We start from the raw sequence: 22,951 nt of genomic DNA on the forward strand, positions 1-22,951 counted from the left end.
GCAGAGCTTCGTAAAGGCAGAGCAGCACAGCAGGCAGCTCAGGGAGGAAGCTGTGGAAAAGTTTAAAACAGGCTTAGGTCATAAAATAATATGGCAGAAAACTGACATTGCAATTCATCCTTAAAACTGCGTCCCGACTATGACCAACTCGTGGCGACAAGGCTATTGTATGAATGATGGCTGCGACATGCCAGTTACCCAATATTACAAAAAAAGGACATGCAAAATGAAATAAATAAAAAGTGTTCAAACAATGAAAACCACATTCAAAATAAAATCAACCAGTTAAAACCGTTAAATGTCTAAACCTCAGGAATACAAGGATCCCTCAGCATCTCAAACAGTAGAAAGACCTGTGGCACTCTCACTCGAAACTCCATTAAAATCTATGGCAGCTGCACAGTAGCTTCAGATTTGTGTGTGAAGAAAACAAAAATAAAACAAGATTCGGGGTTAAATTATGTAAAAGAGGATTTTATTTTCATAATTAGCACATACAGTACATTATTTTCTTACCAACATAAAAAGTGCAATATGCATTCAAACTACAGCAATGCACAGTACAAAAATTACTGCATAATTAAAATATAAAAAAGGAAAACGGTTACAAAACTGTGAAGTAACCTAGTGTGAACGTCGTCACAAAAGCTTTAAAACTCACTGATGATATGAGCATAAAAGCCTAACAGCTATGAGCCCCGTGACTCCTCAGATTCTCTTTGACTACTCCAAAAGGTGCAAAAAAAGAGGTGACAGCATTTAAATATGTACGCGATTGACATTAGGATTCACATGTTTCGTACAGCTTTCAATTTGTTAAGATGGCAAAAAATAACTTTGGTCTCCCACACTTCGAAAAGCACAAATGAGCTTAAAGACATTGGCAGCACTTTTAACTGAATTTAAGCCAGAGAATGCTTACAGGTAGTGTTTACACTGTGTTTTTTTATTTTTTATTTTTAAATGTCAGAAATGTCCACACAAATGTGAGATCTAACTCTCACACTAGCCATTTTCATTTTGATCTCAAGCCATGCTGCGTGACTTCTCGTCACTACGCTCCCCCCAAAATATTATACAATGTAGGAAATGATGAGGTTAACAACATTACTCCAATGTTATTTTGGAAGATAGCTCGCCAGAATCGACTCAGTAACAAAAAGCAGTGCAAAAGGAACAACAAACTCAGAAAAGATTCTGTTCTGTTTGTTGAAAACAGCAAGTATGCCTCTGGCAACGGTTGTTTCTCTTCCCACTCCCATTCGCTCACTCATACGCAAGTGTAATTAATACATTACACATTAGTTTTAAAAAAACAACAACAAAAAAACAATGTCCTCACTCTAACCAAGCATTAGTGAAAGAAGTCCAATTAAAGGACTAGTTCAGGATTTTTGAAGTGAGGTTCTGTTCATTTAATATAAATCCAGTTTAGACGGTTTCACAGACCAAACCAACAATATTTTATTCTCTTAAAACAATTCTGGTCTCAAGAACATCAAAGCAGTTTATAAAACTGATAAAACTTTAAACTGTTTTCTTGTTTGCATCGGGTGGTTATTAACACAGAAGCCATGTTCAAATCGCAGTAAACAGAGGTAAGAAGATGCGCGCCGCTAATGATCTTCCTGTGCAAAACAACTACTGAGAACAGAGCATTTAAAGGTTTCCAGTCAGGATAACTGTCTGATTGCCAAAACTGCATGTTATATATATTTTGGTTGTTACTCTGCTTCTGCTGTCTCTGAATAAAAATGCATTACATGTTGCGTTCTTAGCACTTGTTTCATGGGGAAGCTCATTGTGGCACACCGCCTCCTATCTCAATTTCCTGCTAATAATCGTTTCAGGCTAAATAACCCCCAACATGAAAGACACAAGGTTTCTGTAAGTTTAAATTTAAAATGTTTTATGACCATAATGATTTAAACGTGATTACTAGACATGACAAAATTAAATTTAAAACCAAGTACTGAAAACTTGGAAAAATTAAAACCTTTAAAAAATGCCCAGAAACATGCAAAAAGCTGGTCAGCAATTATTATAAGGATTTGAATGCTTTAGGCCTACTAAAATTTCAACAGATAATCGAGAATGGCATAAATCCATCGTAACATAAAAATAGATAGAATTGTTTTACTATTCTTTTAAAAATGTCTAATTTCCTGTCAAGTAATTTTTGCCTAAATGCCAGGAGTATGAGTAATACTTGCCGTAACAGTGCAGCGTATTAAACCAAGACTCCGACAGGGTTAACATTTCTACTAGAAGTTAAATATTAACTGCTTTTAACCTTACTGCAGAATCTCACTTCAAAAATCCTGAAATATTCTGGACAGGAACTCACTGAATGCAACATGAGGTAACCTTTAAAAAAAATTAAATAAAAAAATTGTTGTCAAAACAACTCTGCTTTCACCAAACCAAACTCTCAGTTTCTGGGAAGCTCGTTGAGGAATTCAAGTTCATCAATGCAGGCTATAACTTTGTACCTGACAGGTAAAGGTAAAGTAGGAGCCGCTGGAAACCAGGTTAAAGGTCGCAGAGCGCCTCGTACCGTCTCAGCATGCAATCTGTCACACAGATCTGTGCCTCTGGTCTCTTGGGTAAGGCACTTGTTTGTCTGTGATTCAGAGTTAGAGGTGATCTGATGGCTTAACAGGTTTGTCAGATACAGCAGTATGACTTTGATCGCTATGAACAGCAGTTTGAGAAACATTGTGGCCTCCTTGTGTAAGAGTTGGCATTGTGTTTGCGTTTGCTCAGTTTCGACTCGCTTCTCTCCGGAATGGGTGCAGCCCTCCACAACCACACGGCGCGACAGGAGGGAAGGTGAGTGGAGCTCACAAATGTATGAGTCCCACTTGATTTGTCAGCTCCTGGGCTCACCTGGAAGTGCTCTTTCTGGAGTGAGCAGGTTCTTGCCGGGTCTGGACAACGACGAGGCATTTGGAGAGTCCCACTCCAAACCCTGGTCCGGCTCAGGGGACAGCGAGAGGAGCAGCAGCGTCCCTGCGTCTGAAGAACAGGCCGAACACAGGTCATCGGAGGAGAGGTTGAGGCTTCCCAACTTGGCCAGCGAGTTGGAGCGCTTCAGCCTGGAGGGCACGGTCAGGCCTGCCAGCCGCAAGCGCGTCTCGATCTCCTGCGCCCTCTGACGTACGAGGCCGGGTTTCCCCCGCACGCTGCGCAGACTGTCGCTGCTGGAGCTCCGTGTCAGCGTGGAGCCGTGAGGGGAGGAGGTGGGCGTGAGGAGCCCTGAACCCACCACCCCCAACAAGGCCTCGTTGGTCAGTGGCACTACCAGTGGCTCTAGCCGCACTTGGCACGGGGTTGAAGTTTTAGCGAAATCCCCGGTAAAACTGGAGAACTCCTCCTTTTCCTCGTTGTGAGACGCACACCTCTTAGACTTCTGGCATTCCTGCAGGGACATTCCTGAAAGCCTCTCAAGCCTCTCTGCCTGACGCCGGACCAGGCCAGACCGACGCAGCTGCAAGAGGCTCTCCTGCTGTTGGCCAAGGTAATAAGCCACTGCGGGCGTCTCTCCCTCAAAATCGGCTCTCATCAGTTCAGGGAGAACATCCGAGGCAGACTCAGATGGGCTGTCTTGAAGCAAATGGCTGCTGTCCTCGGCCTCCGCTGACCGCTGTGCCTCTGAGGACGGCAGAGCAGTGGCAGAGGCTGCACAGTTGGCACAGTCACACAGAGGACCACAGGGGCTCAGAAGCCCCTCTGAAGACGAAAGGCCTTCAGTAGACGTTTGAGAATGACGCAATGAAGCACTTTGGACTTCAGAAGGAGGGCGGGTGTTAAGGCGAAGCTCAGAAGACGGAGAAGAAGAACGCTCTTTCTGATGAGACCCAGACACCAGAGAAGCATCTCTCTGAAGAAGGAAGGAGGAAGAAGTGTCCTAAATAAAGACAAGATAAAACACGTCTGATGAAAACACTAGTCAGACAGAAACCGCTGAATAAATTCTGATTTATAATTTATATGGATTCATTACAAACAGAGTGATGCAATATAGTTGTTAATTCCTGGTCTGGAAATATTGATTATTATGTTACAGCAAAATATTACCATTATGAGGTTCCAGCGCAATTTTAATTTTAAAAACAATTACTTTCCAACGCTACATCAATGCTTTTGATATCTGGCCAAAACCAGCTCTGGTTCAAAAATTATACATTTTATATTTACCCATAGCGATTGTGGTATTCCACAATAAAAGTTGATTCATTAAGGGGCGATTTTTGCTATACAAACTTTGGTACCATTATTTTATTTGCAAAAAGAAACACATAGTGAGTGAATCAGTTAAAATCAAAAACCAAAATACTAATGGGAACGATATCAAAATCACAGTGTAACGTGATAAAAAGATAGAAAATTATATTTAAATTTAAATATAAAGAAATGTGAAGCAAATTTAATTCATGAAGCATTATTTCATTTAAGTCATTTAGATAATTGATGAGAACTATAAATAATTTTCCATATTTAAATTTCTGTTTTCCATTCTTGGTCAAATAAAAAAAAAAAGGTAAAATAAAACCCCTTAGTTTTCCAGACTTCTAAAAACTATGTAGGAACTAAGGATGCATAAAATATCGCAACTACATTTTCATCGCAATATCAGTATGAGCAATATTCGTATCACAAAGGACAGTCTGGAGTGCAATGACTGTTGGCTAATTTATTCATATGAAGTTGCATTTCACCCACTAAAGTAATATTAAGTTGGACAGAGTCTCACAACATGAGACGCTCAAACCAGACGCAAACGACTTTGCCAAAAATGCTAAAGACTGCAGAGTGATGGAAGCACAAATGAGAAAGAAGAAAATAAGCATATACTGCAACTGATATCGTCTTCGCAATATTTACCAATATTGTCATCATTGTAATATTTATTAATACAGTGCAGATGTAATAGGAATTTGTCTATAATGACTCTTTTGTATGTGTTCTGTTCTTTTGGTTTTGGCACTCTGCGAACAGCATATTTCTGTATTCGGTTTATTTAATATTCAAATTTTGTGATAAACGTGATTTTAGGCTAACCACAGTCGTCATTAAAATATTCCTCAAACTTACCTTGTGGTTTTGTAGAAGGCTCAAATGATTGTTGTTGTTTGAATTGTCATTAAGGGATGCCAGATCCATCCCGATCCCCTCCGCATCGCCCTCGACCTCCACATCCTGAGTCTCGCCAGCGTATCCCTCGCCTCCCCCTCTGTCATCTGGCTGCATCAACACCTCCATCTCTGCCTCCTCCTTTTGGACGTCCTCCTCGTTCTCCTCCTCCACTGTGCTGAACTCCAGCCTCAGCCGCAGCTCCTCCAGGGGTTCAGGCCCCCGGCTGCAGGTCTGGGCGGCGGTGCCCTCTGCTGTGGGTCCAAAGTGAGGGAGCGGCAGGCCTTCCCGCCCGTGAAAAGCCTCGTCGTCCAGCAGGGCGTCTCTCTCCACGTCCTCGATTTCTATGAAGACTTTCTCCATGCCGAGAAGAGGAGGGCCACGCACAGGTGTCGACGGCTCGCTGTCGAGGGCCGAGTCGGAGAGCCGGCGGAAGTAGTAGTTGTTGTAGGCGGGGTCGATGTCGAGAGCGACAGTCCTGCGTGGTGATGAGCAGGCGGCGCCTTTGTTGGAGGATCCCTCCTCACAGCAGGGAGACATCCCTGGGTCTGCAGTGGGATCCCCTCCGTCCTCTCCACCACAGAACTGATGGCCCTCGGCCATCTCGCAGTCTGCGTCCGGGTGCCACAGCTTGTTGTGCCGCTGTTTGCTTGGGGGGGGGGGTAGAAAATCCCACCGAGCACAAGAGGAGGACACATAACAAAAATAAAAAAGTTTATTTCAAAAGCACAGATAGTTGGCAACGCTTCAGACGTGTACGGAGTGAATGAGCGTACCTGGCATCTAAAATGCCCTCATACTCTGCCAGCTGCCTCATGAAACCTGCGTTGGGTCGTGTGATGTTCCTCTTCTGCTTCACAAAGTTGTACGCTTTCTCCAGAGACCAGCCGTACTCCTTCATGGCGTAAGCAATGACGGTGGAGGCAGAGCGACTGACGCCCATCTTACAGTGGACGAGACACTTGGAGTCGTTCTTTCTGAGGGTGAGAATTACACGTACATCCGTGTGATATGTGTATGCATGCCACCTCTTAAAACAAGAGGAAACTGGCCCATTTTTTGGCAATCACATTTGTCTTTTAAACTGACTTTAAAAAGTAGGAAAACAGATGATAATGGATAATGAAAAAAAACTTCCCAGGATTTAGAGGCACTCATGGAAAACAGCTCTGTCCTCTGATTTCTGATTTTGATGGTCAGTATGTTTTTTTAGTACGCTTCAATCATTTTTTCTTTTTTTTACTTTCTACAGCAGTGAACAAGTAATTTTCAAATTAAATTGTGAACATAGTTCCATTTTACTATGTTTTATAACATCAAATAATGGCTAGTAAAGAATTACTTGGTTTGGTTATTTATATTAAGGGTAATCAAGTATACCCAATACTTGGATATCTTACATAACAATAAGAAACCACCTGAAAAAAGGTCAAGGTTATCATTTAAGAATTTATAAAATAAGACTGCGCTGGTATTTGAAAATAAAAAATGTCTGCCTCACTTTGGGGTAATTTTGATGTCCCTGAACGCACCTATAAAAAACGTTCAGCTCCCACTACAGGCAGCAGGATCTGAACTTTAGTTCCTTTTTTTCTCCTGTGTTCTGGTTTCTTTTGCCGGTAAGTTTTAAAGCTATAAGTTGAGTAATTTGAGAATTTATCTTGATCTGTTTAAAATAAAATATACACTTTAATCTCTAAATGGAGAGCTTCGTCGTTAGATTCCACCACCCAAAAACTGAGGTTTTTGGGTGGTGGAGTTATCAAATATTATATATAAAATTCTGTGACTCACTTTGCTTTCATGATGAAGTTATACGTGTCGTTCCAGTGAGCGAGGAGATCCGTGGCGTCTTCGTCGTAAACGCGGATGTTGTGATAACAGAACGTCCCTGGGAAGAAGTTGTCGATCTCCCTGGTAACGTTGAGGATGTAGCCCACCCTGGAGAAGAAACACAGCGCTAACTTATCACCAGCATTCCTTCTCGCTTAGATCGTAATAAAAATATGTGTTGCGTGTGGTTATCTTAGTTCTCGGATAATCTAAAACAAATCACCCCGTCTCCTGCAGCTCCTCCAAATTAGACGCATTCCATTCAGATCCCTAAAAACAAATGAGAGAAAGCTCAGTTTAGTCTGAGTGTGTTTTAACTCCGTTTAAGGTTGTTTTGTTCTTCACGACATTTGTTTCACCAAGAAGATTATTTAAACAGAAATCTGTTTCTTAACCATAAAGGAAATTGAACATTTGCATCAAGTCCAGCAGACATTTTTTGTGACAGTCGAGGAGAGTTTAACGGCGCTCACCAAGTACACGTGGTCAAAAATGAGAGTGGCTTTGTCCATCTGGCCGAGGATCAGCAGCATCTCATTGTCAATGAACTCCTTGTATTCTTTCAAGTTGCAGTTCATGTGCTGCTCCAGCTCAGTTCGGATCTGAAAGAAAAAAGAAAAACTTAATGCCTTTGTTTCCGTCTCAATGGTTTTATGACATAAAACGCATAAATTCTGCCTACAGTGCTGAGGAATCTTCAAGGTTTTAATTTCATCTGCCTCCAAAGCATGACAGATGTGTAATGTGTCACAATCTGAGAGAATAAAACTTTCAGATAAATCAGCCAAACTTCAAACAAAAAAAGGCTAAACAAAACCTTCAATTCAGAAGCAACTAAGCAGATCACACAATAAGATTGTTTATTTAAGTTTTATTTAATAAAAAATATATTCTCCGTTTAAGTACAGGGGTGAAAATATTGCTCTCTAGGATATAGTAAGAAAAACTGTGGATCAGCAAGGAAGCTAATCTATTTTAGTCAGAAAACTAAAACCCAGAAATGATGCATGTACAATAATGATCTAAACTAAAAGAAACAAATCAAAAACAGAACCTCAGATTGGCTCCAAATTTAGCAACTGCGATATGGAGTCAATAAAGCTTAAACTAAGTGAGAAGCTCAAGTCTTTAAATATTCAGTAATGTTTCCTTCTACATTTATACTGAGCAGAATATTCAGAGGTTGACTATGTGCAGGTTTGACTTCTTTATGCACAGCTGTTTCAACAATGATCCTATATCAACTAAAAGAAAAAGTAGCAGTCAAATTTTCCACAAATACTGTAAAGGTTATAAATATCAAAACCTGATTGATTTTGAATAATAGATAAGCACAGGGACAGCGTTAAGTCTACAGGTCAAAACAATCACCTGGTTTTTAAAGACGTTTAAGAAGTCAGAGACTCAAACTGCAGCATTTTAAATCATCTGTATACAGGATAATTAAGTAATTAAATTTTGACGCATCTCATCAGAACTTTGAAACTGGAAGCTACAGAAAGGATGCAAAATTCAGCATCTTAAGTCATTCGGGGTGTAAATGAGAGATTCCTTGGAATGAGATTTTTTTTATTCCCCTCCTAACATTTACGCTCTTACCTGTTTGCAAGTGACGTTCTCAAGGTCCTGGGAGGTCATGATGCTTCTTAGTTTGGATTTAATAAGGCACTCCGTCCTTTCCCTCTCTGAAGGCCTAGAAATAAAACGGCATCATAACAATCTGAACCGCAACGCACAGAAAATTTGCTACCCATCAAATCAGAGCACATTCCAATTAAATTGTTGAAGTATTCACTAAGAGAGGTGCTGCTAAGGTAAATAGTTTCCTCACTTGTCGACAAACATGATGGGTGAGTCTGGCCGCGTGGTTTCTAAGTCCTTCATGGCGTTCCACTCGTTGATGCAGCTCTGCTCAGAAGCGATGCAGCTCTCATAGTATCCCATCCAGGTGAGGGCCATGCCTCCAGGGAAGTAGTTAAACCTGCGTGACACCTCACAGGCCTTGTGCAGCACCTGCAACGCCGACCTAAATCATTGATCACACAAATGAAGATTCTTTTTTTAGAATAAACAAAAGCACTGAAGTGTTCAGAAGTTGACAAAACGGACGCAGGTACGTTCTCCCGCCAGCAGGTGGCACACTTATTTCCCATGCATCACTGCAGCCCATCTGACTGGGTGTCAGGGGAATTACTGTGCTATTCCATTACAGGTAAACTGTCAGCAGACAACCACGGTGACTCAACAGGTTAACCATTACTCACCACATAGCCTGCACCGACACGGGCTTGAAAACATGAGTCCGACCTGCTGTGTTCACAGTGAAGCCCCTGAGGAGCAGACAAAACAGATGGGAGACTGACTGAGTGTGGAGAGAGTTGCTGCTTTGTGTGAATCAAATTCATCTGAGGTGTCAGAGAATTGGTGCAGGATTTGGTAAAAATCTGAAAAAAATTAAAAATAAAAAAAACAACCAATGCTGTAGTTGTGTCCCCTGTTCTTTCTGACAGGGAGATTTAAATAGCTCACCCGTCTCCATCCAGATGAATCTTTGTATCGCTCCAAAGAGGTAGCACCATGCCGATAGAACAGCTTTTACTGACATAAACACACAAAAAAAACTCATTTTAGAAATACTGACATAAGAGTCTAAGAATTAAATAAATAAACTATATGTTTAAGATTTTCTTTTTGCAAACATTAGTCTAAATGACTAAAACAAGAATCTCCAAACTGAGAATAAAATGGTTATACATTTCTAGCCCCTATATTATCCATTTGTTCAGTGAACATAACCTGTTGGACAAAAACAAAGATGAAAACAGAATCTGAAAGTTGTAAATGGACTCAGAATGACATTTCCATGCAGTTCAGTATTTACAACTGAACAGTCAGTGGTTTGCGCAAATTTTCCATTTGAAAATTCTCAACTTTTCCAGATTCAATTTCTGTTTTGTTCTGGTTCTCCGATTACAAAAAAAGCTTACTACTTGTGTACCACTATCTGTATGTTTCATAAAACAACTCAATGCTATTCTTAGGTTCCGATTCATCACTCTTTTATCATCTTATTTTTTTAAAAATATAGACACTTAACTTTTTTTTTACTTGACAACTCTACACTAATTACAGATTATTAAAGTCACAGTTTATTATGTATGAAAATCCATAAAATAAGAATATAAATACTTTGTTTTGCATCTAAACACGACCCAGGTTAAAAACCACAAATCCAGATTATCACTCTGATCTAAGAGGGTCTAAAGGTCACTAAAGCTGTTGTTAAACAGCCCAATCTTTATCTAGACAAAAGCAATAATGAAATGGATTTACATACTTCTCCTAACTTTTTAAAACTAATCACTTTTGGTTAGTGACACCAAGAAAACAACTCAGAGCAAAACAGAGCCTGAACTGCGTAAAACCCAAGAAACCGAGCGCATTTGTACCAGTCTTTGTTGGTGAAGTCGATTCCCAGAAGGATGTTCTCCTCCGTGTCCTGTCGCCCGCTGGTGTACAACACCACCATGTACCGCACCCGATCTGACCACGCGCTCTCCAGACGCACTGCCTGCAAAGGGAACAGGCAGGTCAACAGGTAGGTTACTCCCAAGTTTCCTGTTTAATTTATTAACACAGCAAAAAGAAAACACAGTGACTGCAATGACTGCTGTAGAAAAGAAGATAGAAGGTTTAAATAAGAAATCAAAGGTGAAAAAAAGTAACGTGTCAAAATGCATAATTGATGGATATAAAATTTTTATTTTATCTCTCTTACCGAAGACACCTTACACTCTTCAACACCCTCATAACACAGACCAAATAAGCACCAGAGTGCACAATAAATTGCAACCTGCTTGCTAAAATGATCTTATAGTCGCTGTCTTGATTAGGCTTTATGTTTCTGATGTCTCTCACCAGTTTGATTCTGTCCTCTGAGCGGAGAATGTTTATCATCACCTGCAGGTGCTGAGGTAGTTCACCTGTCCAGGAAGGAAGGAGAGCGTTTGGAGTCAGTTATTATAAATTAACATCATTAAGCAACAATGGGAGTTGATTGTACGCTGTAGATATTATGAACTTATAAAGTAAAAAGGTTTTCCAAGCATTAACTAAGGCCTGCTGATTTTTAAAAACACTCTTTAACACGTTCAGTGTTAATAGTGTTTAACACTCAATTAAGTTCAAGTTGAAATTTTTTAATCTCGATGCTGAACATGTTTAAAGATTTCTGAAAATGCTACATTTTTGCTAAAGAGAGACGTCCATATTTATTCACGCAGCGTCTCTTTCCATTATCACATAAAATGCCAAATGTGTCCAGGTCGTGCCCAGCTGGGATAAATACCCCGAGGAACCAGAGTGACATGTTTGCACTAGCAGGGTCTGTCGCTTAGATGTTCAATGACGAACTTTAAGTTGCAGATGGTGAGGTAGCAGGTCTTAGAACAAGAAAGCCCTCATTAAATAACTCTCTATAGGTCAACCTCCCTGTCTCCCGCTTCTGGGTTAAATACCACAGTTCCTGAGAAATGACACAGCTATTTCCCCTGGCAAAAGTTCCTGACGACACAGTACGTCTGGCAGATATGTGAGCTACCTTACAAAGTGGCCAGTAAATACGGTCAAAGTTGCCAGGAGCAGTCACAGCTTGCCAAATGACTTGGCAGCCGATGTGCTGTTGGCTCATGGTGAATTCCCATCATGAATGCGTGCTGGCAGGTAGGCTTTGTGTCTTTAAAGGAGCGATTGTGGCTTTCAAAAAGAAAACCTTTACGGATACTGGCCATTCAGACTGACTTCGGTCAACGCAATAAGCCATATAAGCCACTTCACAACAGGTTTATTCTTTTACAAAGGTAACTTCTCTTCCAGGGTTACAGTAGAAGAAAAACAAATCTCTAAATTACACACTAGGATTGCTACTCTGGCACTGCTGGAATAAATGTTATGAATACTGAGTTTATAAGAAGAGAAGAAAACACGTGAGGCTCCGCAAACGGTCGGGCCCTCTTTAAATCATCCACAGAGGTTCCTCTATCTGTGCTACCATACGCTGGATTTAAGCTCTAATCTGCCTAAGCTACGGGTCTGGAACATGCTTATCAACGACGCACCCGCCATCCTTCTCACCCCCGCTACAAACATCTGCTGCAACGCTTAGGAGCGCCACAGCTGAACTCCTCGTTCACCGGGACGACGGAGGATCAAGCTGAGCGATTAACACAGAAAACATGTTTCATTCTCACCTGCATGTTTGTGAGGAGGATGTGCTTTTTGGCCTTGTTGACTGCTTCCTTGCTGCAAGAAGAGAGCGGCGCCCTTCACCATGAAGAAGCTCTCGCTCAAACTGCCAAAAATAAATAAATAAAAATTTTAAAAACAGGGAAACTGTAAGTCAGACTCCATGATTCAGGGTAATGTGCATAATGAGCAAATAAATGAAACAACGAGGGGGGCAGGGGGGGAAAGCAACATTTTCAGTTTTAACAGGATTGTTTTGTTCAGTTCGATGGAGCCAACGAGACAATCGTAAATCACGGCTGTCTGCTTCTGGCCAATTCACTCAACAGCTGAGAGGAGAAGCCAAGCTGCCACGTTAGAGGCCGACCTCAGGATTGATGCTTTGAACTGAGTGCTTATCTATCTTTTTTCTGCTGCATGGGCTTCTCACTCTGATTTGACTAGTCAGGTCTTTGCTCGCTGGGTCTAACGCAGCGAGGACCTGAATACTGACCCAACTTTTTCACTTTTTTGAATAGGCCTCCAGTGCATGTGAGGAGCTCTAATAAAAAACAATGAGATGTTTTCCTCAGGCTGAGTTCAATCACTTGAATTTAATGGAGAGAAATGTGAACATATCAGTAAATCTACCTGACAGCAGGGTGGAACTCATGTTCCGCGTATTCAACGTGTGCAGTCTGGCAAACCAGGTCATCAACGGGTAAGTACAAAACCGACGAGTGACAAAATCAAAACAAATTCTTACATGTGCTGAAGACAAACCTGTCTGTAAATGCTGCTGCCATGACATCACTGTGTGCTGATGGAGGCTAAAAGAGCCCATACGGAAAAAGCGGACTCTTTTTATTAACATTCAGGGAAAACTAAAACATTTCATCATAAATGATGATACCGGAGGGATGATTGCGATTGGTTTCCTTCACTTCTCTTTCTATCTCATCGTCATGACTTCCCCACCACTCTCCTTCAGTTTAAGCATATCTGTATTTATGAGCACACAATTGATGCACAACACTGAAAATGTGTCAAATATTGCAATCAAGCAGTCGTTTGTTCCATGCAGAGATACCAGCCAGGGATTTGAACACAGGGCCTTCTAGCAGTGCTACTTATCAACTGCGTACAAATACTTGATTGCAGCTGCTGTTGCTAATGTTTAATATACCTGCACAATTAGTTTTTTTGGGTTTTTTTTTAAGTCATGTGACTCAGCTGCACTTCCCTTGGATTAGAGAAGACCATTTTTTATTCCTGATAACTGCACAGTATTTGTATTTAATAATCTTTAACAGTATATTATTACTACTACTAATGTTGTTGGAACTTGTTGTGTAAATCTATATATCTGATGCTGATGTTACACCTAAATGTTCCCTCTAAGAAACAATAAAGTCTGTTTCTATTCTTTAATATGGTGAGGGTGGTGCAATCAGTTACTACGTTTAAGAGCCAATCACTTTTTCACACAAGAGCCATGCAGGTTTGGATTTTTCTCCCTTAATAATAAGCATCTTCATTTAAAAACTGAGTTTTGTGTTTACTTGTGTTGTCTTTGACTAATATTTAAATTAGTTTGACGTTCTGACTGCACCGAGTTTGACTTTTCACTAAGTAGTCATTCTGAAAAAGTTCCGACGCATCGCTCTGTAGATCTCCAAGAGAAATCTGACTAATCTTCCTGTCGTTTTGGTCCAACAATCAAACCCCACATGCAGCTAAAAGGCCTGAACCAAACTGAACATTATGTGGGAACAATGAGTTTCATTTTGTGCACCACCCCCAGAGCTGCAAAAAAAAAGGAGAAGAAAACCGTAACAAGGCACGAGGGTGGACAATTTTCAACGAGAGCTTTTGTGTCACTTTAGTACATTTATGGCCTTACTTTGTTCTACGTTTGATGTTTATGATGGCGGGTCTAGTTGCTGAAGCAAGAACAAAACCGAGGCGGCCGCCTCGTCAAACCAAGATCCTGTCCAAATTCGGGCTAATAATTGTTCACTTTTCTAGACATGTGAAATTGTGAAACCCGTTTTTATGTTTTAAATCACAAGCTGTCCAACTACAGATGTCCCAACCAAACAGCCTAAGCTCTGCTTTTCCCCATGCAGCACCCTGCTATCAGCTTCTCCACAAATGCCGGGACTAAAAATACATCTACTATCAAAGGAAGTCCAGACTTTAACAGAAAGCCTGCTCACCACCAACACACCTACAACTTCTGCTAAAGAGTGAGAACTTTCAGGTAAAAAGTTAAAAACATGGGTAATAATCAAACGGTAACTTCTCCTGAAGCTGTTGAACATTTCGTAAATTTACAAGGCGATCTGCATTTCTCCAAAAACCCCATCAACACTCACATGCGGTTTATCTCATTCTGGGTCAAAACAGCATTCTCCACAAAATAAGGTAGCATCTTCATCACGGCCTCCTGAAAGGGCTCCACGACCAGATGCATCCTGTTCCCCGGAGTGTCACCTAGGTTTGCCTGGTGCCCAGTTAACGCCTCTGCATCCACATCCAGAAACAGTTGAGGAGGAGAAAAGAGGAGTAATTACAGCTTCAGTTTGGTCCCAGCGGTTTTGAGTGACAGACTGCCTGACAGTCTGAACTCATCTGGGCTGCTCAGCGAAGCAGCGCCGTCTGTTTAGAGGCCCCTCCCCCCGATCGCCTCTTCCTCCTCCCCTTCATCGGAGCGTCTCTGTTTGTGAGTCAGCCCGCTTGCCTGCAGGGACGCACTGCAGCCTCCACCCGGTGCCTCAGGCGCACATGGCCCGTCTCCTTAAGTCCCTCAGTCTGTCTTGTCTCTGTCACAATCTTTCTGTAGCGTAGAGAAGTCCGTGAGCAAGAATCTAAAAGCTAAGAATAGCTCAGGAGGTGGATGCCTCTTCCCATCAGTGGGACCTCGCCTTCGAAGTTTCCGTAAACTTCAGGTCAAAATCTGAACGAGGTAAAGATAAGGCTTCCCCCTAAGACAAGGGAAGAATGTCAATTTCAAAAACAGTTGTGAAAAAAAAACTACACAAAAGCCAATATTTATGCCTCTTTTTTCACTACAAGAACAAAAAACCCTCTTGGTTTTGCCAAAAATAATAAAAAATTGGACATCTAATACTGAAAACCACATCAGGGGTCTACAAACTTTGTGGTAGTGTCTCAGCAGAAGTCGAGCAAAAGGTGGAGCAGGCACTGAGAAGAACTGGCATTGTCCCAAAACCCCCAAATCTCATTATAGACGAGCTTATAGGGGGAAGGATTATCTCTTTCCTTCAAGTGCCTGGTGCTAGTTGTCACTCACTCACATGCCATCAAACATGCCGACTGAGATTATTAGAGATTATAGCTGGTTAAGGAGGACATACCTTTTATGTAATAAAAGGACAAACCTTTTATTTGTCCCCAAACTCTGCAGAATATTTTTAGATGTGTAAAGTATTGTAAAAAGTTATAATATTTTTATAAATATTTGTATAAATAATATAAATATTTATATAAATAATTATATTTATGAATGAATAAAGTCAAACAAATATGCTTTAATGAAACCTGATAACAAGACAGAGCTACAACTCAACTTTTTTTCTGAGCAACATCATGTCAATGACTTACAGAGCACTGTACACATTCGCAGAGGTTCAGTAATGTTCATTTGAAACTTCGGGCAGCTTTTCATTTCCCTCCTGAAGGACAAAGCAACTTCCCCGTAAAACTAAGGTCCAGGGTTCAGAAGAATTTGGTATAGATGATGACATAGCTCTGTGTTAGAGCGGGGCTTGTTGCTCTGTAGGCATCCAGTTGGATCTGGACGGGGCAAAACAGGACCAGATGTCCTCTAAGCCACCACCTTGAGTTGCTGGGCGAACGTGTGAGACAGCTGCTCCGAGTTACTCTTTAAAGAGGCCACTCAGAAGCTGTTACCAGGCTGGTTTAGTCATGTTTCACACACAGCAGCACAATGAGGGGAGAGAAAAAAGAAAAAAATAAACCCCTCTGGAGGCTCTCTGTTGCATAACACCAGCATTTTTCTCACTGACACTTTTCTCAGAAAATAAAGGGAGGGGTGCAGAAGTGAGCAACCACCTCAGGTATCAGATGATGGGCCCGAGCAAGAAAAATTACATCATGAACGTACCGAGGAAAAATACAGGAGAAAAAAAAAATGTGACCAATATGAGGTACTTCTGCTGCAGTTTCTGTACATTTCTTTTACCTTTGTGCACCGTTAGTATTGACCAATTGGAACCGAGTCACAAATTTACAGGATGTTAGAGTCAAGATGATGAACTCATGTAGCTCAACTCAGACTTGAAAATAGTTGATGTGCTCCACAAAACAAAAAGTGTCTGAACTAACATTAAGCTGAATAATTTCCATAAAATTTTACAATAGTCGTCATTTTCAAATTCATCCAGAATCCCTAAATTTAAAACATCTATTACAATTCCAGAGAAAAAGCAAGAAGAAATTGAAATTGAGCACCACAAGGGAAAATACCTGATAATCTGACTTGTTTACAGAAAGTATAACAAGGTAGGGAAAAAAGAAATGCAACTGAACCAAACTTGCAATCAAGTTTTGTTCTAGTCTCATTTTCACTAAAACAGAAAAACCTTTTTGAAAAACAAAGCACAACAAAAAAAAATAGAAGCATGGAAAGTCATAGGCAAGCATGTCTTGTGTGTTCTCATTATCTCTGTTTGAAAATTATTATGCAATTATAGTCCTACAAAAATATTTTGCAAATTATTGTAAAGAAAAAAAAAAGCTCAGTAAAGTACAGTTAATAGGAGAGAAACATAAAAATCAGACTGTTTTTGTATTGGGTTAATATTTATTATGAAATACAACATGGCTCGAAACTCTAAATTTAGGAGGGATCTGACACGAGACTTTTGACCAACTTATAAGATGCAAAATAATGACTAAGTCCAATCCCTGCATGGGACTGTAGCATTAAATAATCTTTCTTTATGAACCAAATAGATAGCGGTTCAACATTTTTCACTAAACTCAAAATAAAACACATTAAGTTGCCTGCTGTTAATTGATATGTTCACAACCTGGAAACAATGAAGGTTCTTAGTTTTGATGCATTTATTGAATCAGAAAAAAATTTTATACTTCAGTGTTTGACTTAACAATCATCAATCAAAGCTGATCAAGGGAAAATAGCCAAATTCAATCGTTGCCTGATTCATAAAATTTTTGTCAATATTTCAAATAATCTTGAAAGTAAGACAGGCCTTAACCTTGAACTAAAGTACCTTGCCCGTTTTTTTCAGTTTACAAGCCAGATGAATGAAATCATTCTTTGGTTAACTTCCAAAGACACCTGCACAAAGTTTATGTTGGCCCTCATCAACTATCTTGGTTGTTCTTCATTAAGGTCAGCCAGCAAGAACAAACATCCCCATTTGGCAGAACATCAGCTGTCCATCAACAGATGGTACTTCTCGAGTTGTGTGTCAGATGGGCACACCTTGCTAAATACGTCCATCAAATACGCATCAACTTAATGCATTTATACTATAAACATCAATTTACTGCCAGTTTTATTACCCAACGAGGCTCACAGAGCCTTCAAAAAGTGGCAGAAATCTAGACGCAAGTCGGGACTCGCACCATGCATAGATCATGCATTACCTGAGGACATTCCATAGGCTGTTGCATAACGGAAAACAAACAGAACAGCTTGTATGATGTCGTTTCCCTCAGTTCACATTTCTTCTGAGGCAAAGTTTACAGGAATGAATGTGTGTAGAGTTATAGGGCTCATAAAAGGACAGGCCATTGTTCGCAAGGGAAAAAGACCTGTCAAAGTGAGTGACATATAAACTCCCACATTGTTATCTTGACAACTACGTTTTTTTGGCTGACATGCTATTAAAGAAGCTTTTGTCCTGATAAGCTCTAAATTGAAATTAAATCCTTGGGTTTGCTCCACAGAGTCTGGGTAACAATGGTGTCCAACTGAGCTTGACTGCACTTGCTTTGCATAATTATAACAAATATTTACATGCTAATAAATTGTTACAGCGTTTTGTTGCGAGGCTGGCTTTATTAAATCTGCTAGAGCTGATTGATGGTGAAAAAAACCCAAGTACAATTATTTTGGTCGACACACATGCAGGTTTGTCAGAAACCTGCTAGACTTTTTCCATTAACCCAAAAACTGAGTTTGCACTGTTTGGGCAGTAGACGGGTAGATGACTTTACATAATACCCTCCCTTTAAAATAAAAGAAGCCTTTCAACTGCTAAGTTAGCATAAGCCAGAGCTAGCAATGGGCGGCTTAACATTTTTTAATCAAGATTTATGATTTAAAGCAATAAAGATAAAAGTTCAAATTCTAATTTGAATTTGTCTGACACAATAATTTCCCATGCCTATGATGCAACATTCAAATTTGGACCAAAGAATTGATTATAAAGTTAGCATTAAAACTCTAAAGCAACATTTATTTCTATTCTGAGTTTTCTTTATATTATTTTTTTAATTTTAGTTCTATTAATTGAATTATTAATTAGTTTTTTTGTTGTTGAAGAACCTAAATAATTTAACTCAGTGTTACTATGTATGAATTTTGGCATTATGGTGAGAGTACACAACTGCAAAAAACAAAGACTGTATTGATCAGAACTGCAAGTAAATGTGAAGGATGCATATATCAGATTTGCCATTTTGTAAATGTTTTAATGTTGCATATTTTTTCTCATTGAATGTAAATACTAAATATTGCTTGGAGCAAACAACGTTTGCAGCAACACCCAACTCAGTCAATGAAAGAAAACGTAAAATATTCTAAACTTATTCTTTCTTAGTTGTCAATCTGTAACAAACAGATGGTGTGTTTAAAGAAAAAAAAAAAAACTGTGAAAAAGCAAACAAACAGACAGACCATTCAATATATTCCTTCAGGGAAAGTAACACAAATGTTGCAGTTGGCAATTAAAAAGACAAAACGTGCCAAGCAGACAGACAAACAGGTGTTTTACGACACTTGCTCCTATTTGCCGATGCCAGAGAGTCTGCCGCCACTCACGATTTCACAGCATGAGTCAAGTACAGATGCTGGTAGTCTGTAAATAACACCTGCTTAATAAATGTGAAAGACTTTTGCTCAATGCTATGCAACAGAGAAGCGTAGCTGCACTTTAAGATAAACATACCTCTGATTTATTCGCCGTTCATCGTCACTCCCGAAATCCTGCAAAGACGATAAGAAATGAGCGATAGTAAACTGGTTTAACTATGATCGTGAAACACGCTTTAAGCTGTTGGAAAGATGCTTCATCCGGAGTGGTGGGCTTTTCAACCACCTATGAGTTTGAGTGCTGAAGATTTTGTTTAGATTTAAAAAGAGGCTGTGGTTTGGTAAAATGGCAAATTGAGAGTGTATATATTCTCTATGTTCTAATCAAAAGACTGAAAAAGTAAAATGGTCAAAGTGTTATCATCTAATTATGATTTGGCAAATCAAACTAAGAAGTAAAACTGTAAAAAATTTAAATTATATAAAACAATGCTGTTTATGTTTATGGCTGATAATTTCTGGAAACTCAAACATTTTTTCACATTGAATCAGAGAATCTTAACCTTAATCTAAGTCTTAACTTTTCATAGCATATACCCGGATCTCTTAACGTCAGCAACTACAAATCTTATAAAAAAAAAATATATATATAGATCTGGAGCAAACCTGTATGTTCTAGGTATATTCTCTGCAAAATTTGACAGACTTGGCCAACAATAAGTCAGAATTTAGTGACAATGTTCTGTGTTCATCACACTGCACAAATGCATTGAGAGAAATGTCCTTTTAGGCCAAAAGATGAACCTGAGTCACACACTGACTGCTGCTTTCAAACATGACACCGCAAGCAAATTCAAGCACAGACATGGGAAATGTTTGCTTTGTGTTTTTTTTATTTATTTATTATTTAACAGTATAGCAAAAGACAAAGACGCTTTCAGAATTTTACTGTAACTTTCTATCTAACACGGACGTACTCTTAATTTGAAAAAAAAAAAGTTATTTAATGCGAGAAACGGTATATATGTATTTGTAACAAATGTATGAGCGTTACTGGGCGCAAATCTAGTTATTCGCTAAACAAAATGCATGACTACGTTTGTCTTCATTACTGTGCATTAAGGTTAAATTGTCTCAGCTGCCTCATCACTTCATGGCGGCATCCCCCTATGTGCCTGTTTACATAAGCTCTTTTTCCCTTCACTCCTGCACAGCGCTGCTCCTCCAGCCCTCCCACCCCCTCGTGACCAGATGACATCATGGCTGCGGCAGATTTCACTCAGCATTTTCTGTCGCACCTGAGCACAACATTCAAAGCAGTAACAAGGTACACAGACAACACAAAACTGATCCTGCACAGGGCAGGGTCTATTTTTAAAAAGCAACTATGCTGAGACAGATCAAGTGCTGTAAAAGCCTCAACATGCAGCAGTAATATGCAAAACGTTTTTTGGGCGTCGGGGAGACAATAAATATTTATCCCAAAGAAAATCTCAGACACAAAAATATGGTCTTCATCTCAGCAGCTGTAAATAAATGCAAATTCATTCCTGATTGTATGCAGAGGAAAACAAGGTGAGCTCATGTGTTTGTAAGTAGTAAATAGCGCCCTCACCTGGCTACTATTATCTGTGCGTGGACATAGTAAAGAAACCTGTTTGTGACTGATAAATAAATGAGTGGAATACACTTTCAGCATAGTGACCACTGACCAGTAAACAAGAAACTCGGAATACAATTATGACTACTGTAGATCAATATGAGTTAGAAGTAATCTGATTTTTTTTCTTAAAGAACGTGTGTCAGTCCGGAAATCTACTTCTCACAGAGGAAATGACCAACAGTTCATAAAACTGTCAACCGACAAGCGTATCCAGAGCAATGTTTCGTGTTTTTAATTTAAAATTAAAATACCTTTCCTGTAAATTAGCTGCCAAGACAATATAATTCAAATTTTAACAAGGAAATGCTCCATTTGTCAGATGTACTTCTTTGTAAACAACATTCTGTTATCCTTTTTTTTTAAATGAATAAGATACAAACAAAACCAGATTATTAAATGAGTCAGTCACGTCATAAACAGCTAACATTAGGGTTAGCTGCTGCTTCCATCATTCATAAGGTATTAAGGATTATATTCAGCCAACATTAGCACATATCAACATTGTAACAGACGAATTTAACACTTTTTGTCATTCAGCATAATGACATGCTGACTTATTACACACTGCAGGTTAATTTTTAAGTGAAAGTAAGGAACGCGTTTGATAGCTAACAGCTTAGCATAACGTGATAAAGCCTAGCATAACATAACTAACGGTGCTAATTTAGCTTCAATCAGCGGCCCTTCCTCCAGCAACATCCCCCTCATCCTCACTGCTTCCCGGCTAGACCACCACACCGGAGCATCGCTTTAGCTTCCCCCCTCGTAAGGGCCGAAACTGACCTCCCCCGCAGTCGTGGTCGCTGTGCTGGCGGTGGACGCGGCGCTCGGAGTCGGGGACCGCTGCAGTGTTACCAACGCCATGGCTGGGGGCTGCGGATGCTGCACCGACACCGGGGCGGCCGCTGTGGCCTGGAGAGCTGCAGCTAGCTGCCGGGGCTAACGAGGTGTGGAGGAGGGAGGCAGACCGGGGTGTTATCTTGCAGGATGGGACTCAGTGTGTGTGTGTGTGAGCGTGCGTGCGTGCATGTACACACAAACTGAGTCCCAGTGTGTGTGTGTGCAGGAAGAGCTGCCTTCAAGGCTTTATGTATTACTATGGGACTCTAGAAAATGTAAATATTACACAGTAAGACAGACATTACTAAATAACAGCGACATATCTGTGAAAAGTATTGCTTGTGTATGCAACTTATTGCTGTCAGACATATTGTAGTTTTTAAGACTTGTTTTAATATAAAAATTTATTTTAAACTAATTTATCCAAGTATAAAAATAATCTGATACTATTACAACAGATTAAAAAAGTCAAAGTGCACAGTAGTAGCAAGTACAATAAAGAAACATAACAGTTCTAAATAAAAAACATTTATGCTCTAAAATATTGAAGTACTTTGAAATAAATACCTGTACATTATTTCAAGTTTTTGTTACTTTTATTTAGGTTGCATAAATATTACAACAATTCTACCTAACGTCCAAGCTTTTCTTTTCTAATTCCTATTAGCTTTGGTACCTCAGTTTGGGATTCTTTCAATTTATTTGGTTTCTGAGACACAATAAAAGTCTAACTTGACACTGATCTTATCACACTCTGATTGTAGAGATAAGTTTACCCAAAGTGCAGCATTGCATCATTTTACAGAACATTGCTACAGACATGACTGAATAAATTCCTTTGTTGTGACATTTTATTGCTGCTATATAAATTCAAAGAACAGAATAGGTCTTAACACGGGACTATTATGTTTCACCATATGCAAGTTCAGTCAATATATAATTTGCTAGAAATTATGGAACAGGTTATTTCCAGCGTGGAAGCTTGTGACTTGTGTCATTATAATTGATTTACACAAAATTTTGTGCAGCTACAGAAATGTAAATAGATAGAAGTAAAAAAAAAAAAAGTTTATTTGTAAAGTGGCAGTCACACAATTAAATACAAGCACAAAAAATATATGCAACATATTTCAGTATATTTCATAAAAGAAAAAAAATACAAAGAGAGAGGGTACACCCCTGGACAGGTCACCGAATGCTGATAT

At 39.7% G+C, this 22,951-nt stretch overlaps 1 protein-coding gene across 4 annotated transcripts; it reads right to left on the reverse strand.

Moving 5' to 3' along the window:
* Positions 1-453: 453 nt before the first annotated feature.
* On the reverse strand, positions 454-21,907 carry ssh1a (slingshot protein phosphatase 1a). 4 transcript variants are annotated; one of them, XM_008418671.2, is made up of 15 exons: positions 21,690-21,907; positions 19,380-19,417; positions 12,219-12,319; positions 10,888-10,952; positions 10,419-10,540; positions 9,499-9,567; positions 9,234-9,299; positions 8,801-8,995; positions 8,569-8,662; positions 7,443-7,571; positions 7,193-7,239; positions 6,931-7,077; positions 5,913-6,113; positions 5,098-5,785; positions 454-3,910 (listed from the first exon to the last, which is right to left on the reverse strand). In XM_008418671.2, exons 1-15 carry the CDS (start codon positions 21,768-21,770, stop codon positions 2,873-2,875), a joined length of 3,081 nt encoding a protein of 1,026 aa, XP_008416893.1. In that variant the 5' UTR covers positions 21,771-21,907; the 3' UTR covers positions 454-2,872. The 4 variants fall into 4 exon arrangements, with proteins under 4 accessions (XP_008416893.1, XP_017162313.1, XP_017162312.1 ...); XM_017306824.1 differs by lacking the exon at positions 21,690-21,907 and adding an exon at positions 14,571-14,718; XM_017306823.1 differs by lacking the exon at positions 21,690-21,907 and adding an exon at positions 14,571-15,179 and having other exon boundaries at positions 19,380-19,396.
* Positions 21,908-22,951: the final 1,044 nt, after the last annotated feature.

This window comes from Poecilia reticulata, linkage group LG9 (genome assembly GCF_000633615.1).
Source record: "Poecilia reticulata strain Guanapo linkage group LG9, Guppy_female_1.0+MT, whole genome shotgun sequence".
NCBI lineage: Eukaryota > Metazoa > Chordata > Actinopteri > Cyprinodontiformes > Poeciliidae > Poecilia > Poecilia reticulata.

Excerpts from the sequence above, each read along its gene's own strand:
- ssh1a (XM_008418671.2), bottom strand. The coding sequence starts at position 21,770 with ATGGCGTTGGTAACACTGCAGCGGTCCCCGACTCCGAGCGCCGCGTCC. Across the intron at positions 7,078-7,192 it reads GAGGAGCTGCAGGAGACGGG|GGTGGGCTACATCCTCAACG; the intron begins GTGATTTGTTTT and ends TTTCTTCTCCAG. Across the intron at positions 5,786-5,912 it reads GAGGGCATTTTAGATGCCAG|CAAACAGCGGCACAACAAGC; the intron begins GTACGCTCATTC and ends CCCCCCCCCAAG.